Raw genomic sequence first — 14,699 nt, forward strand, 5'->3', positions numbered from 1 at the left:
GGATTATGTTGTGAAATTGGCTTATTGGATTATTGTCGTTATACGATGTGAATAATTTTTTATTGCCTTTGTTTTGAATTGTTCCATTCATAATAATAAGCTACATTCTCCAAAACTACTTTTGTTTTGAAGTGTTCCCTTCATAATAATAAGCTACATTCTTGAAAACTGTTTGGGATGTATTATCCTCTTTCAAGGTTTTTTTTATCTTGCGTGTTTATTGTAGAAATTTTGCGTTAACATATTTTTCTTGTCTGGTTTGTCATAAGTGCTCATGGATTTATTTCGTTATATTTGTTTTTAGATGGGAAATACGGGTTTTTTGTAGTAATTTTCCCATAATGTGCTAAATTTATTGCCTGCCTACTGATGAGTGGGCCAAAACATCACTTAGAAGAAACGATGCAGGGTGGTGGAGAATGCAAGAGTGTGATTCTACAGGCTTGATTGGTCTGGAGAGCTGTATTTATGATATCAGATGGTGAATGTTTTTTTTTTTTTTTTTTTCTGAATATGACTACTTCTATTATCTTTACAAAACAAATATACAAAAAAGATTACAGAGGGCAAGGTTTAAGTGGATTTTCTCAGGCTCCTTGGCCTTGCCCATATTGCAGCACCCAACTTGAGAGAGTTCAAAATTGGGTGGTTCACTGTACTGCTGCTGACTCTATTACATAACACTGATAGACTGTCCATTGCTGGACTGAACATATGATGCACATAAACATATTTGACACGGACAAAGACATAGAACACTGGACGTATACACTGGACACTTGGACATTTACAAGCGACATTTGGACTGTAAAGCCAACATATGGAAAATGTAACTGAATTGCCCCGGAAAATCCCAAACAAAACATAAATTACCATGACAACATCATTCTTCGTCCATAGACTGGGGCTGCTCTGCAATTCTGCATCCGAAGTGGAGCGTGTTCTCCGAATCCGAGAGCTGAATGATTTTGTGAGGACTGTCATTTCTGGCAAGTTCCCTCGGACCGGGCCAAGGAGCAGCACGCACCAAGGTATCAGCTACAGGATCCAGAATGAGGTCGGAGTCTTCCATTTTCTGCTTGCCCTTACACGAACCAGGCGGATGAGTGATTGCTCGTGCCGAGGGGCCAGCGTTTGGATTCGGATTGAGGCCAGGGCGTTCCAATTTCCTCCCTCCCGCGGGACCCGGAACTGACCATCCCATCCCAGGAATGAGCTCGGGCTGAGCCCCACCCCCTTCTTCACCCACGGGAAGGCCGGCAACAGGGGAGTCATCCCCACTGGGATGCTGCCTATGCTGTTGAGGCTCAATGCCATGCTCCACTGCAATTGTCACGATCAGAGAGGAATTGACATGCGGACAGGGGAGGCGATACCTGAGCATGGGAAGCTCTCTGTGACTGTCACCTTCACTTGGGCTGCTCTCCTTATGCCCTCCCACTTCGTCATTGCTATCCTGGAACCAATAAGGCTGAGAGGTGACTTCTATTGAAGAAGAAGGGGAGTGATGGTCATCTCTCGGCGGAGCGCGACCTTGAATTCCTCCCCTCCGACTACCCATTCGTAACCTGTCTCGCGGCATACTTAAATGCCTTTCAAAGTCTATGCTGTGAACAGTCACCAGAATTAACGCTACTCCCAGTAGCAATAGCGAATTCCACCACCACTCTCGATCTCTGGCCTCAGGAGTCCAATACCTTAATGTGCCCGAGCTCCAGGAATTAGCGTCAAGGACCAAATAGCGATTAGCTTCCAGAACCAGGCTTGAGGGCCTGCACCACGAGCAGGCTTCCAGAGCCCACTTCCAAAACCTACCCCCAATTCCTGAATCCGCCTCTCGAGCCTTATGACAGAGCAAATTCGCCTTACGAACCCATTGACCGAGCAAATTCACCTCTCGAACTGCAAGAATTATCAATAAGACATTCAGCATATAACTCACAGTCTTCCTCTCACGATGTGTCGCAATCTCACATTCTCCCGTTTCCCCCCTCGGCTCTGCATTCACCTTGCGGCTAGCACAGAGGAGGGTCTCTCCACCAGACGCTCCATACTTCCGCAAACCAGCCATACTCCCCCGCTTAAACCTCTCCATCGCTCGACTGCTCACCTGCCTCCCTCGAGCCGAGAGGACAGGCATTAATGCCGTCTCATCTCCGGCCTTCACCACATTAAAACGCCTTAACGCCTTCACCCCATGGTACCACCTTTGCATGTGGTCTTGACACTCGGCCACGTGATGGCTCGTGTCATTCTTTCTGTTTTTAATCACTCGCATCCGGGGATCAGATGGTGAATGTTAATATTAACCTTTAATGAAATTTTCAATCAAGACATGTTTTTGGGTTTTCAGTAAGCGGTCGTTTGAGACAGTCATTTTGGCGATCAGAATATGTTCTTGTAAATCGTGTCAGAATAGCATATCACATAGCTTTCAGAGAGGGAAAAACTTGGATAAAAACATGGTGACATGAAGATTATGACACCAGAAATCTTGAAAATCTATAGTTTGGATCAGATGTGATTCCATGACAAATAAATGCCCATTATTGAGAACATGATTTCAATGACCATATCACCTAAATATTTTAGTGTCTGTCTTAATATTATAAAGTAATTGAAAAAAGAAAATTATGATTAAAACATTATTCTATTATTATTTTGCATTTTAGTTATTTTTCAGATATATTTTTCACTCAATTTTGTTTTAAATTTAATAAAAATTTGTTAGAATTGCCCCCTTAATTTATATATTTATATATTTACACACTGGAGTGTTTAAAAAAAATTCAGAGTATTGAAATTTAATACAAATTGTTAGAAAAATTTCAGAGTATTGAAATTTAATACAAATTGTTAGAATTGCAAGCTTGATTTATATAGTTTACACATTTCAGAGTATTGAATCTATTGATACATTATAGCCTGCAATTCTAAAAATGAGAACAATTACACATTTGTAAAAAAAAATTGCATCTCAATAAATTAGATCTTTTCAACACTTTATAAATTCATAATTAAGTAAAATAAATCATGATTAAGTAGAAAATTAATTGTATTTACAATCTCCCAGCTTGAAACATTACAAATTTGAAAACTTTGACAGTTTTATCGTTAACTTTACAACTATTTACCAACACAAATACAAGTCATGTAAACTTTGGAGGTTTAATTGGGATTAAGCTCTGAAAGGCTAATTCCATGTTACTAATTCTAGACGATACAATTTAGTCCCACAGAAATCATTTGCTTCCTGACCCGCACATCTCAACTGCGCACTCGATCCAAAATTTTTAAAAGGGACTATATGCTAGCCCTTAAGATACACTTGCTGATCCAATTTTTTTAAAAGGGACTATAATCTAGCCCTTAATATATACTTGCAGAAGAATGAAGAAAGCCCTAATTACGTCGTAAGGCGTTCTTATGTGAAAACAACTCCCTAGCTGCCCTCGTGTCCTCTGTTTGCACCATTCGATTTCATGTTAGACGATTAGATTGTGGTAGGCCGTTGATTTGAATTGCAAACCGCTTTAACCAAGCGGCAACCGATCCTACCTTGGTTAGTGGGGCATGAATCCAACCACCTTCATGCACAAAATTTTGTTATAGCTGGCCGCAGTATTCGACAACTATTCCATTCTGGTGCGCCGCTGGCCACAGTATTGGACAATTGTTCCATTCTGCTGCGCCGCTGTTAGCTTAAATCAAATTCTGGTGTGCCCCCGTTAATTTAAATCAAATTCTAGCAGTATTCGACAACTATTCCATTTTGGTGCGCCGCTGGCCACAGTATTCGACAACTGTTCCATTCTGCTGCGCCGCTGTTAGCTTAAATCAAATTCTGGTGTGCCCCGTTAATTTAAATCAAATTCTAGTGAGACGAATCCCATAACAAAGGGGGATGAGACGGACGCTGCTCACTGAGCATGGTTGGTCTTTCAACACTGCAGAGTGGATGGAACCAAAGAATATATGAGGGATTTCAATTCCAATCCAGATGTTCACAGAGTGTGGCAGACTGTGGAAAATGTATCAAGAATGGCTCTTTTCTATGCCGAATATCAGAATTATGGACCAAGGGCCAAGTTCTCTCGAAAAGCTATTGGCACCCTGGGGGAAGACATTCTCTGCTCTCGTTGTACAAAGGTAGTGAGAAAAAAGGCCTATGTTTTGTTGAATATTAATAGTTATTGTCAAGTTTTTATGTTTGTCTCATTGGATAAATTACACAATTTTGGTAAAATGGCTATTTTAATTGGCTAAATTACTTTGCAACCGATGGGTATGGTTATTTATGAATTTAGTTTAACATGGTAATTGTTTGAATTCCACCCTTCACTGAAAAGTTCATTCGACAACTTTCATATTCTCTCTCTTTACTAGCATTGTAAACTATTTTAGCCAGAAATCATGGGCACACAAATATCCTGTTTGATTTCAAAATATACACACTATGCCATAGGCTTCATTTTCGACAACTTTCATATTCTCTCTCCTTACCGGCATTGTAAACTATTTTAGCCAGAAATCATGGGCACACAAATATCCTATTTGATTTCAAAATATACACCTATTGTTAGACTATGCCATAGACTTACGGAATATCCTATCGGCACATGAATTTTATTAAATTTAATTAAAAAATGCAATGGTGAAAGCATGTCGTTCATGCGTTTTAGGCATATATCCTATCCGTCCAGCAACTTTATTAAATTTAATAAAAAATACAATGGTGAAAGCATGCCGTTTGTGTTTTAGGCATTCCTTCTTAAATTTGCTGCGCATTTTCTAAACTCCATCAATACATATATTTTAATGTCAAGAAAGTATTTACAAACGCATTCATTGAATTTTTCATTTGTGAAATTTATTAACATAAAACTTTATTAGATATTTATATATTCATTTATGTATATAGTTGGGTTGTTGCATCTGTTTATATGATTATTATTTTAGCAAAACAAATTATTGACATTCTTATACCAAAATCAGAAAGAGAATTTCACTTTCAAATGTAAATCGGGTTCAAAGATTATATCGGGTTTCACTTTCAAATGTAAATCGGGTTCAAAGATTATATTGGGTTTAAAAATGAAGGTGAAGCAGAGAAATTAGAGACCTGAAGGTTAACAATAAATCATTTAGATTGACATTTTTTCCTTATGGAAAATATATTTTGAAACTTATTTGTTGAAGATGATGATATACCAAAATCAGAAAGAGAATTTCGCTTTCAAATGTAAATTGGGTTCAAAGATTATTTTTTCTGTGTTTCTGGTTGTCAATTTCATGTCAAAACAGAGCCGGTCACCAAGGAGTGTGGCTCATTATGCTCTCTACACTCAATGTTTGTGTCTTTAGTCATTAACTCTAGCTGAAACATTTTAGTGTCTTTAGTCATTAACTCTAGCTGAAACATTTTAGTGGAATCCAGGGCCAAGGATTTGGTTTCCATCTTTCTGTTTTTAGTGCTGAGTGATGTGTTTCAGTTTTATTCAAATACGTGAGCCCGCTTCATGTTTACATAAGTTGTTAAGTTTATAATGATGCACATTTTTTAATATTTAATCATGAGTTCAACTTTCCAGTAGAAAATGGAACAAAAACAACAATCACATGAGATAATATCCACTATAAAATTCTTCATAAAAACTTTGTAGAATAATTACCAATTCATGGTAACTAAATATTTCATGTAGAGTTATGCATTACTTCAGTCCTTTACAAAGCAGAAATTTTAGTAACTACTTACCGTTGATATCTCAATGCTCATGATTTCTTTTTCAAGGCCGTGATGCATATCAGTGTCAAGAAGGATACTAATTAGTAGCTGTGGAAAAATTATTATATGATTTGTCAAGGATAATGATTTGTTATTGGCTCCTATTGTTGCAATTGGGGATGATAAAAGCATTGCAAGTTTAGATATCTTAAGTAGTTGAAAAAATATTTGCTAATCTCTCCACGAAAATAATCTCTTTTTATTCTTGTTCTTGGAAGGCAACATTTTTCGGAGTCCCACTGCAGAGGTTGTATTTCGTGATGCTGTGCAGAAAAGGGGATTGACATCAGCATTCAAAATTGACTCTGCTGGAACTATTGACTACCATGAGGTAGCTTCTAGCTTATCATGGGTCAAGGCTAATTGAATTGGTATTTTTGTCTATTATACTGCAATAAATAGGTATCACATATTAATATGTTGAAATTATTTGAAGGGCGATCCTGCAGATCCCAAGACGAAGAATGCAGCCAAGAAATGTGGAATACAGATAACTTCTATATCAAGGTCTATATCACCTATAGACTTTTAAGGGTTTGATCTAATACTTGCAATGGACAAGCAGAAAAAAGGTAAATAAAAAGCATAAATGGCATATAAAACTCCTAAAATTTTCAGTTTCATTTGCTAAGTTGTTCCAAACAGAATCTAATAAGCCAATACTATTGTTAAATTCAACAAAATGTACATTAAAGTATGTCTATGTTATTGTTAAGATATGATTCTAATCAATTTCTAAGTTGTGTGCAAAAATAAATTAATAACATGGGATGGATATATTTTGTAGCTGACATATTGACAATTCTCCTTCAACACCCCAATGCACAAGGCCTTTATTGATTTTGCCAGGTAATTGGTTGCATTTGGTATTCTTTATCGTTTCCTGTGATACTGATACCACGAAGGAAGCCATTTTTATAGTCAGATGGAGAAAGTTGGTGGGAACAAAGTAGATGTGAGATATCAAATGGACAATTACTGTGCCAATGGCTTGCAACCTTGGAGCTCTCAAAAGCTTCCTACAACAGTGGTACGAGAACTCAACTTTGCTCAATTATGGTGAAGTTTTAGTGTGATATCATCTGAGATTTGTTTTGAGGTTGGTTCTCTCTTTAACTGATTTTTTGATTTTGTGTGTTGTTGGCAATACAGATGTGCCTGATATTGCACTGATATTGAGAAAGCACACCCTTCGCACACGCTTCCAATGAAGCGATTTTCTTGCATGTTATTCAATGAATTAGAAATCTTCAATCCTCATGATCAGTTGCCATTTGCATATGTAAGACACATGATGACGCCCAAAGTGAGGATTCACATGTTCGAATCAACCATTTTTAATACAATAACAAATGAATATTGACACTCTTACAATGTCAATCGAAGCATTTTCAAAGAGCCTCCTTTGGACCTACAAATTTCTTTGGGTTATGAATCCAGAGCCTGCAAATCGTATTTGGATAGAATGTGGGCTGCATATTCTGTTTGATTGTAGATTATAGCCTGCAAAAGCTATCAATTTTTTAAAATGTGAATGGTCATGAAATAGCAGAATATGGGAGGATCCACAACTGCAAGTTGAACCAATGCATGATGTTGATGGATGCCATTGGTGTTAATTTTGTGCTAGATTGGATTAGATGATTGATTTACTTCTCAATAATTTAAGTCACTTTTACTGCCTCTGCCAACAAGAGATGATAGAGACTGTGCACCTATATCTAATATGTGTATTGCATTTAATGGAGTTGATAGGACTGAATTGTTTTTCCATGTAAATTCCATTGGTGATTCTGGTTATACCGGAAATGAAGGAAAATAGAATGAAACATGCTCTTCTGGACAGCTGATATCCAAACTCGGTGTATGCCATGAATTTTTTTTTAACTCAAACAGAAACAAAGAATTTTTCCAGCCGGCTCTTCGTTGTCAACGCAATCCTGAACTGAAATTTGGTACAAGTTGTATAGGCTTGCATGTGCACCATCGTGACAGAGTTTTTATTAAAGGAGTTGTAATGTGGGGACAGATGTTGATTTGAGACAATACAAATATATGAGTCTCTTTTGTGTTAGACTACATGGATGGTGGAACCCTTGCGTAGGTTCTTCAAACCCACAAGAAAATCCCAGAACACTATTTGGCTGAGGTTGCCAGGCAGGTGCTCAAGGGCTTGCATTACCTGCACCAGAACAAAATTGTTCACCGTGATATAAAGCCCTCCAATTTACTGATCAATAAGAGAAGTCAAGATTCCTGATTTCGGTGTCAGAACTATGTTGGCTCACACTTTGGCCCAGTGAAATTCCTTTGTGGGCACTTGTGCTTATATGAGTCCTGAAAGGTTCGATCATGATAGGTATTAATATACAATTTCTATTGTCTTCTGCGATGCAGTTCCTCGAATACCCTTCAGATTATGATGCGGAGAAGTATTTTCTCAGGAAAGCTACAGCCATGGTGAATCGGTCTTGCCACTTATATTCTGAGTTTTCAGGTAATCAGAGATCCTCATATTTAACAATTTGAGAGATCTATCAAGAAACATTACCTTATGGCATGCATGTCTGTTAAAGTAATAAGGCTAAAACTATGTTTCGTTGTTGATGGCAGTCTCGGCTATTGTTCATGAGATTCAGAAATAAGCGTTATTTGGTAAATCTCGGCTACCGTACATGAAAGGAACTGAAAACCCCAATTCAACTTCAGGTCCAGTGACCTTCAGTGGAAATCTGGATGTGAAGGAAAGAAAAAGGTATTTCAATTATTCTGAAGGGATTGATTTGCCTTGTGGTTTTGCCAATTACCGTACCCGAGGGTTCCTTGTGTCTGAAGAAGACAAGAAGGTCATGGAACAGTGCAAGGGGGGTGTGGTAATTTCAACTATATTTGGAGCCTATGAAAGATTAATAAACCCAAGAATGTTAAGAAAATCACAATAGAAAACATTTGTTTCTTCATGTTTATGGACAATGCAACTCTCACACTTCTTGCCAGATACCAGATCAAGCCCAATGAGTCTCATAGAATTGGAATTTGGCACATTGTTTTGGTCAGGGAGTTGCCATACAAGGAATCTGTAATGAATGGCCGCATACCCAAGTATCTTTCCCACAGGCTTTTCCCAAACTGTGTTTACAACATTTGGAAGGATGCCAAGCTACAACTTGTTCTTGATCTTTTGTAAATTTTGGAAAATCTCCTTGTAACTCACAACGTTGATATTGCTATCTCAAAGCATCCTTACAATACTCATACCATGGAGGAAGCCGTTTTTAAAGTCATATGGAGAAAGTGGAGCAAAGAAGCTGTGAGGTATCAAATGGACAGTTACTGTGCCAATGGCTTGCAACCTTGGAGCTCTGAAAATCTTCCCTCAAGAAGTGGTATGAGAACTCAACTTTGCTCAATTATGGTGAAGTTTTAGTGGGATAGCATCTGAGATTTGTTTTGAGGTTGGTTCTCTCTGTAACTGATTTTTTGATTTTGTGGGTTGTTGTTGGCATTACAGATGTGGCTGATACTGCATTGATATTGAGAAAGCACACCCTTTCAATGAAGCTATTTTCTTGCCTGTTATTCAATGAATTAGATTTCTTCGATCCTCAGGATCAGTTGCCATTTGCATATGTAAGAGACATGATGACCCCCAAAGTGAGGATTCACATGTTCGAATCAACCATTTTTAATGCAATAACAAATGTATATCAACATTCTTACAAAGTCAATCGAAGCATTTTCAAAGAGCCTCCTTTGGATCGGCAAATTTTTGAGCCTCCTTTGGACCGGAAAATTTCTTTGGTTTATGAATCTAGAGCCTGGAAATCGTATTTGGACAGAATGTGGGCTACATATTCTGTTTGATTGTATTAATTCATTTCAAATTTGATTGGCTGCTAATATTATTCTGTTTGATTGTATTAATTCATTTCAAATTTGATTGACCGCTAATATTACAATTTCCAGAAGCTATCAATTTTTTAAACTGTGAAGGGTCATGAAATAGCGAGAAATAGCAGAATATGGGAGGATCCATACCTGCAAATTTTACCAATCCATGATGTTGATGGATGCCATGCGTGTTAATTTTGTGCTAGATTGGATTAGATGACTGATTTACTTCTCAGTAATTGAAATCATTTTTACTGCTTCTGCCAACATGAGATGATAGAGATTGTGCACCTATATCTAATATGTGTATTGCATTTAATGGCATTGATAGAGACTGAATTATTTTTCCATGTGAATTCCAGTGGTGATTCTGGTTATACTGGAAATGAAGGAAAATACAATGAAACGTGCTCTTCTGGACAGCTGGTATCCAAACTGGGTGTACGCCATGAAAACATTTTTAACTCAAACAGAAACAAAGAATTTTTCTAGGTGGCTCTTCGTCGCAATCCTGAATTGAAATTTGGTACAAGTTGTATAGGCTTGCATGTGCACCATCGTGATAGAGCTTTTATTAAAGGAGGTGTGACGTGGGAACAAATGTCCCCATATGTTGATTGTTACATTTCTGCATCTTTTTTAGATTTTCCTATCCCTATGTCGCCATTGCTCTTCTATTTATGCACATTTCTGCATCTTATTTAGATTTGCATATTCCTATGTCACTATTGCTCCTCAATTTATGCACATTTTTGCACCTTATTTAGATTTTTCTATTCCTATGTCACCATTGCTCCTTAATTTATCCCTTACTGCGTTTCCTTTGCAACATTGGATGCAAATGCTATTCTTAAACTATTTTACCTTATAGAAAGATTATTAAACAAAGGAAATTGAGAACCAAATAAGATCACGCAAAAGGAATATGGATAAGGCTTCAAATATTTTATGGTTCCCTTCTTCGAGACCTTTAGAGACCTTAGGTTGTCACTGGTCAATAGAACCCCGAGGAAGAGTTACAGAAAAGGAGTCAGAATCAAGAGGATACTTGCAAAAATCCACAGTCTGATCAACACCACACTTGCTCGAAATACAAAGAAACAATCGCTCATAAGCAGAAGCCATCTTGTGACCAGCGAACAGCCTCGAAGCTCTCTGATAACAAGCCAAACCCTTCTCTCTCAGGACCTCCTTCCCATCCTCAACAACTCTCTGCAGCGCCCTCTTCAACGATTCAATCTTCGGACTGAACGTATAACCAAATTCAGAACTCACGATCACACTCTTCCGTATACTATTAAAATGAGTGGCCAACAATGGCTTTCCACACAGCATGGCCTCTATGAGGGTATGGTCAAGCCCCTGAGACCTCAGCGTAGGGTTCACAAATATATCCAAAGCATTATAGAAATCCCCGAGCTGAGCCAAGCTCAGAGGACCCAAGACTTTAACATTATGCCCCAGGTCTTTGTACCTGGCCGCCCAGGGTCCATTCCCCGCAATCAAAACGTATATATCTTCATTTTCTTTGGTGGCCAAAAGCTCCTGAAGGACCCTAAAAGCCAGCGGGTGGCCCTTGTCCTTGACCAGCCTTCCGGCCATTCCCAGAACGAGTTTCGCCTCCAGAGGCACATTGTATCGCAGACGAAACCCTCGGCCCCTGTCGCTGTCAGGCCTGAATCGGGCCTCGTCCACACCGTTGAGTATGATATGAACATTGTCCAAGGGTAACATGTACACGGTCCTCAGCACTTCCCCCACATAGTCGATGATTGCCACATGGTGTCGATAGTCGGGAAAGAATTTGATCTCCTTCACAACTCTCAGGATCCGCTCCCGCAGAGCCCTGTCTAGTGTCGGTGTCCGGGGCTCGTAGGGGCCCCTGCTGAGCTCCTGCAAGATGTCGGAGTGGACGATCTCGTACCCAATTCCATGCCACGTCGATACCACGTTGCACAAGTTGCGGGCCTTGCGGTGATCGAGGCAAACGCTCTCGCTGTGTATGATGTCGAATCCCTTGTCTAGGCTCGCGTTCACTTTGTGAAAATGTTCCCAAGCTTCGCTCCTGTTGAGATTCATTTGTACAGTTTACAGTTCAGTTAAAAAAAAAAACTAAGATTTCAATATAGAAGTATATATCGGATAGATATCAAGAATTTAACATTAAGATTATTAAGATTATTCACTGTAAAAATTGGTGTATATTTTGGAAATATTTTGAACATGAATAAAGTCAATTGATTAAGTTGCTTCTTTTTTATCTTATTTTAAAATATTTTTGAAATAAGCAATTTTTTTTTAGCAAAATCAAATCCCTAAACCGCCTTAGTCATTTTCAATTTAAATATTATTTAAGTAAAAAATATAGATAATGAAAAATATTCAGAAAATTTATAATATAGAAGTATCTATTATTCACTGCTTATTTAAACATATAAATAAATCAGCATAGATCTATCTTAAATACAAAATTAAAATAAACTGAGAAGATCCAATTTTTTCAAGTGCAAATTTTTTTATCAGCAGATATTATTTAAATATTTTGAATAGTTATTTAATTTTTTATTTGGACCATTATGAATAAAATTCCAAGTTTCACAACAGAAAAACAGAATTACACATTATACTGAGCTTTAAAATTAACTTCTATACTTAAAAATAAATTATAGCAAATATTAAATATATAAATCAAAATATATAATTATATTAATTTGATAAAATATTAAAAATATTTTTAAATAACTGAAATTAATTGATTATCATGAAATATAAAAATATTTCATAAATCTTATACACTCGGCAGAAAAACAGCTTTATACCAAAAATCCATTTTACTGTTTAGTTACTCTCACAGAAATCAAATCCCTCACTGGATCAACGGATGTAAACCATGGTAGTGATATTTGAATTTGAATATGATTTGAGAAAAAAATTTGTATAATTGAAAGAAAAAAACAAACAGAAAGTATGATTTTGATATATAGAACTATATATCTGATAAATATCATGGAGAAGTATATATCTTATAAATATCAAAATATATAAATTTGTTTCAAATACGAAACGAAATTCAATATCGAGATTGGTAGGGGGCTTAAATTTATATGAGACGTATAATTCATAATTATTTAAATGGTTTATATTAAATGATAAGAATTTAAAAGTCACAGTTGAATTTAATTTGATTATAAAATTAGGAATATTTTGGACATGGTAATATATATATTTTTTTTTTTTCAAAATTCATCATCAATGTAAAAAGTGAATTTAATTTGATTATAGATTTGGGAAATATTTTGGACACTACAAAGTTTTTAATTTTTTTTTAAGATTTTCAAATTCTACCATCAATTTAAAATATTTCTAAATTCTGTAATTAATATAACAATAGTCATATGCGAAAACACTTAATAAAAGAAATAATTATTTTTTGAATTTTTTTTTTCTAATCAATTTTGTTCAAAATCTAATAGAGATTTATAAAAATCATAAGTTTAAATTGTTCAATAATAGAGATTTATAAAAATTATAAGTTTAAGTTGTTCAATAATAAAAATAAAGTGCCTAAACTGTTTTTGAAAATGCTGAATCCATTTATATATTTAAAAGTACATTTAAAAAAATAAAAATTCACAATCTTACTGGTTGCTGCCAAAATACCATTTCTTCCTAATATACCAAAATATTCCTCAAATCTACTATCAATATAAATAATAAAAATTCACGAAATAGGAATACAACCTGATCTTGCTGCTGCAATCTAAACTCTACCATCAATATAGATAGTAAAAATTCATCACGAAATATCAATACAACCTGATCTTGCTACTGCAATCTAAACTCGTGTTAAAATTTTACCTATCGCTCCAGTGAAAGTGCATACACTTGTCTTCTTTCTCGTCCTCGACCTTGGACCCTGCAGTGAACACATGCACAACATGGCCTCGCCTAGCCAGCGCCCGGTGCAAAGTCTGAGCATGGCGCTCCAGACCCCCAGCCATGCCCTTGGCCGGCCATTTCTTCACAAATAAGGCGATGTTGAGGCGCTTTTGAGGTGGGTTGGGGTCAAAACTGAGCTCGTTCCATGAAGTTTCCAGCAGACGAATATCGCCAGAGTAGGGAGCTAAAATGTGGGATCCTGGTTTTGGGCTACTAGATATGCTGTTTAGTGCAGAGTCCCTGCATTTGACACTGTGATTATGAAGATCCGAGATAGAGAATAGCAGTGGGGTGTAGACGACTACTGAAGAGATAAGCAAACATATCCAGAGGAAGTACCAGGAACACCAGAGTTTCTTCAACATCCATCGATCCATGGATATTGCTAATCCACTGGTGCAAATTTCTTCCATATTATTGTTCATATCTACACCTTCTCCATCTTCGCATATTAATAATTCGAGTCATTCACGGCATTGGTTTCGAAGATAATGCCAACCTAAAAACTACTTGTTTGTATTTGATTCGGCCATTCGCAGAAGTCTCGTTTGCCATGCTCTGTGTACCTTCTTAGTGTTCACTGATTTGTTTTGCGTCCATTGCTGTCATGTGGTCACGTTCTCTCACGCAGAGTCTGCCTTCGATTTATAACCCGTGTTTACCATGACACCAAACAAAATTCTGATTTTGACTTCTGTGCTTTACTGTCCAACTAGCTTCGAGATAACGTACATAAACACATGGCAAAGTACGTGCAGTGGAAACTAGGTTAATTTTTATTTCAATATTTTCAATAGGGTAAAAAAATTAAAAATAGGTAATTTCAATAATAATAAAAAACAGTAGTTTAATAAAATTGTTTTTTTCCCTGAAAATTATGTAAATTCTGGTCATAGTTTGATAAAATTCGGCAGGAATTTATCTAAATCCAAGTTATAGCTGTCAAACTTCAATATTTTGGGTGCCTTAGAAGTTTGTGATGGTATGAATTCATTTCTACCATCAAAAACAAGATTCAAACACTGTTACTACAAGAATTTTTGAATTTTTTTTTGCCCAGATTGCGGTCACTTTTGGCTGTCTG

The 14,699-nt window shown here is 36.7% G+C and overlaps 1 protein-coding gene and 1 pseudogene across 1 annotated transcript; one reads left to right on the top strand and one right to left on the bottom strand.

The window, feature by feature from the left end:
* The first annotated feature begins 3,975 nt into the window (after positions 1-3,975).
* On the top strand, positions 3,976-9,649 carry LOC149192380 (alkaline ceramidase TOD1-like; annotated as a pseudogene).
* A 945-nt stretch (positions 9,650-10,594) lies between these two features.
* LOC149192381 (uncharacterized) lies at positions 10,595-14,078 on the bottom strand. The gene is made up of 2 exons (XM_089406368.1): positions 13,535-14,078; positions 10,595-11,741 (listed from the first exon to the last, which is right to left on the bottom strand). The coding sequence occupies exons 1-2, from the start codon at positions 14,038-14,040 to the stop codon at positions 10,664-10,666; spliced, it is 1,584 nt and encodes a 527-aa protein (XP_089262494.1). The 5' UTR covers positions 14,041-14,078; the 3' UTR covers positions 10,595-10,663.
* Between the last annotated feature and the right edge of the window lie 621 nt (positions 14,079-14,699).

This window comes from Pinus tabuliformis, chromosome 2_2, assembly GCF_031772625.1.
Source record: "Pinus tabuliformis cultivar Carrire ecotype Pingquan chromosome 2_2, CPIR1, whole genome shotgun sequence".
Taxonomy (NCBI): domain Eukaryota; kingdom Viridiplantae; phylum Streptophyta; class Pinopsida; order Pinales; family Pinaceae; genus Pinus; species Pinus tabuliformis.

What these genes read in the sequence shown, in the direction of transcription:
- LOC149192381 (XM_089406368.1), bottom strand. Translation starts at nt 14,040, where the DNA reads ATGAACAATAATATGGAAGAAATTTGCACCAGTGGATTAGCAATATCC. An exon ending in CACTTTCACTGGAGCGATAG is followed by an intron (nt 11,742 to 13,534) that starts GTAAAATTTTAA and finishes GAATCTCAACAG; the next exon opens with GAGCGAAGCTTGGGAACATT.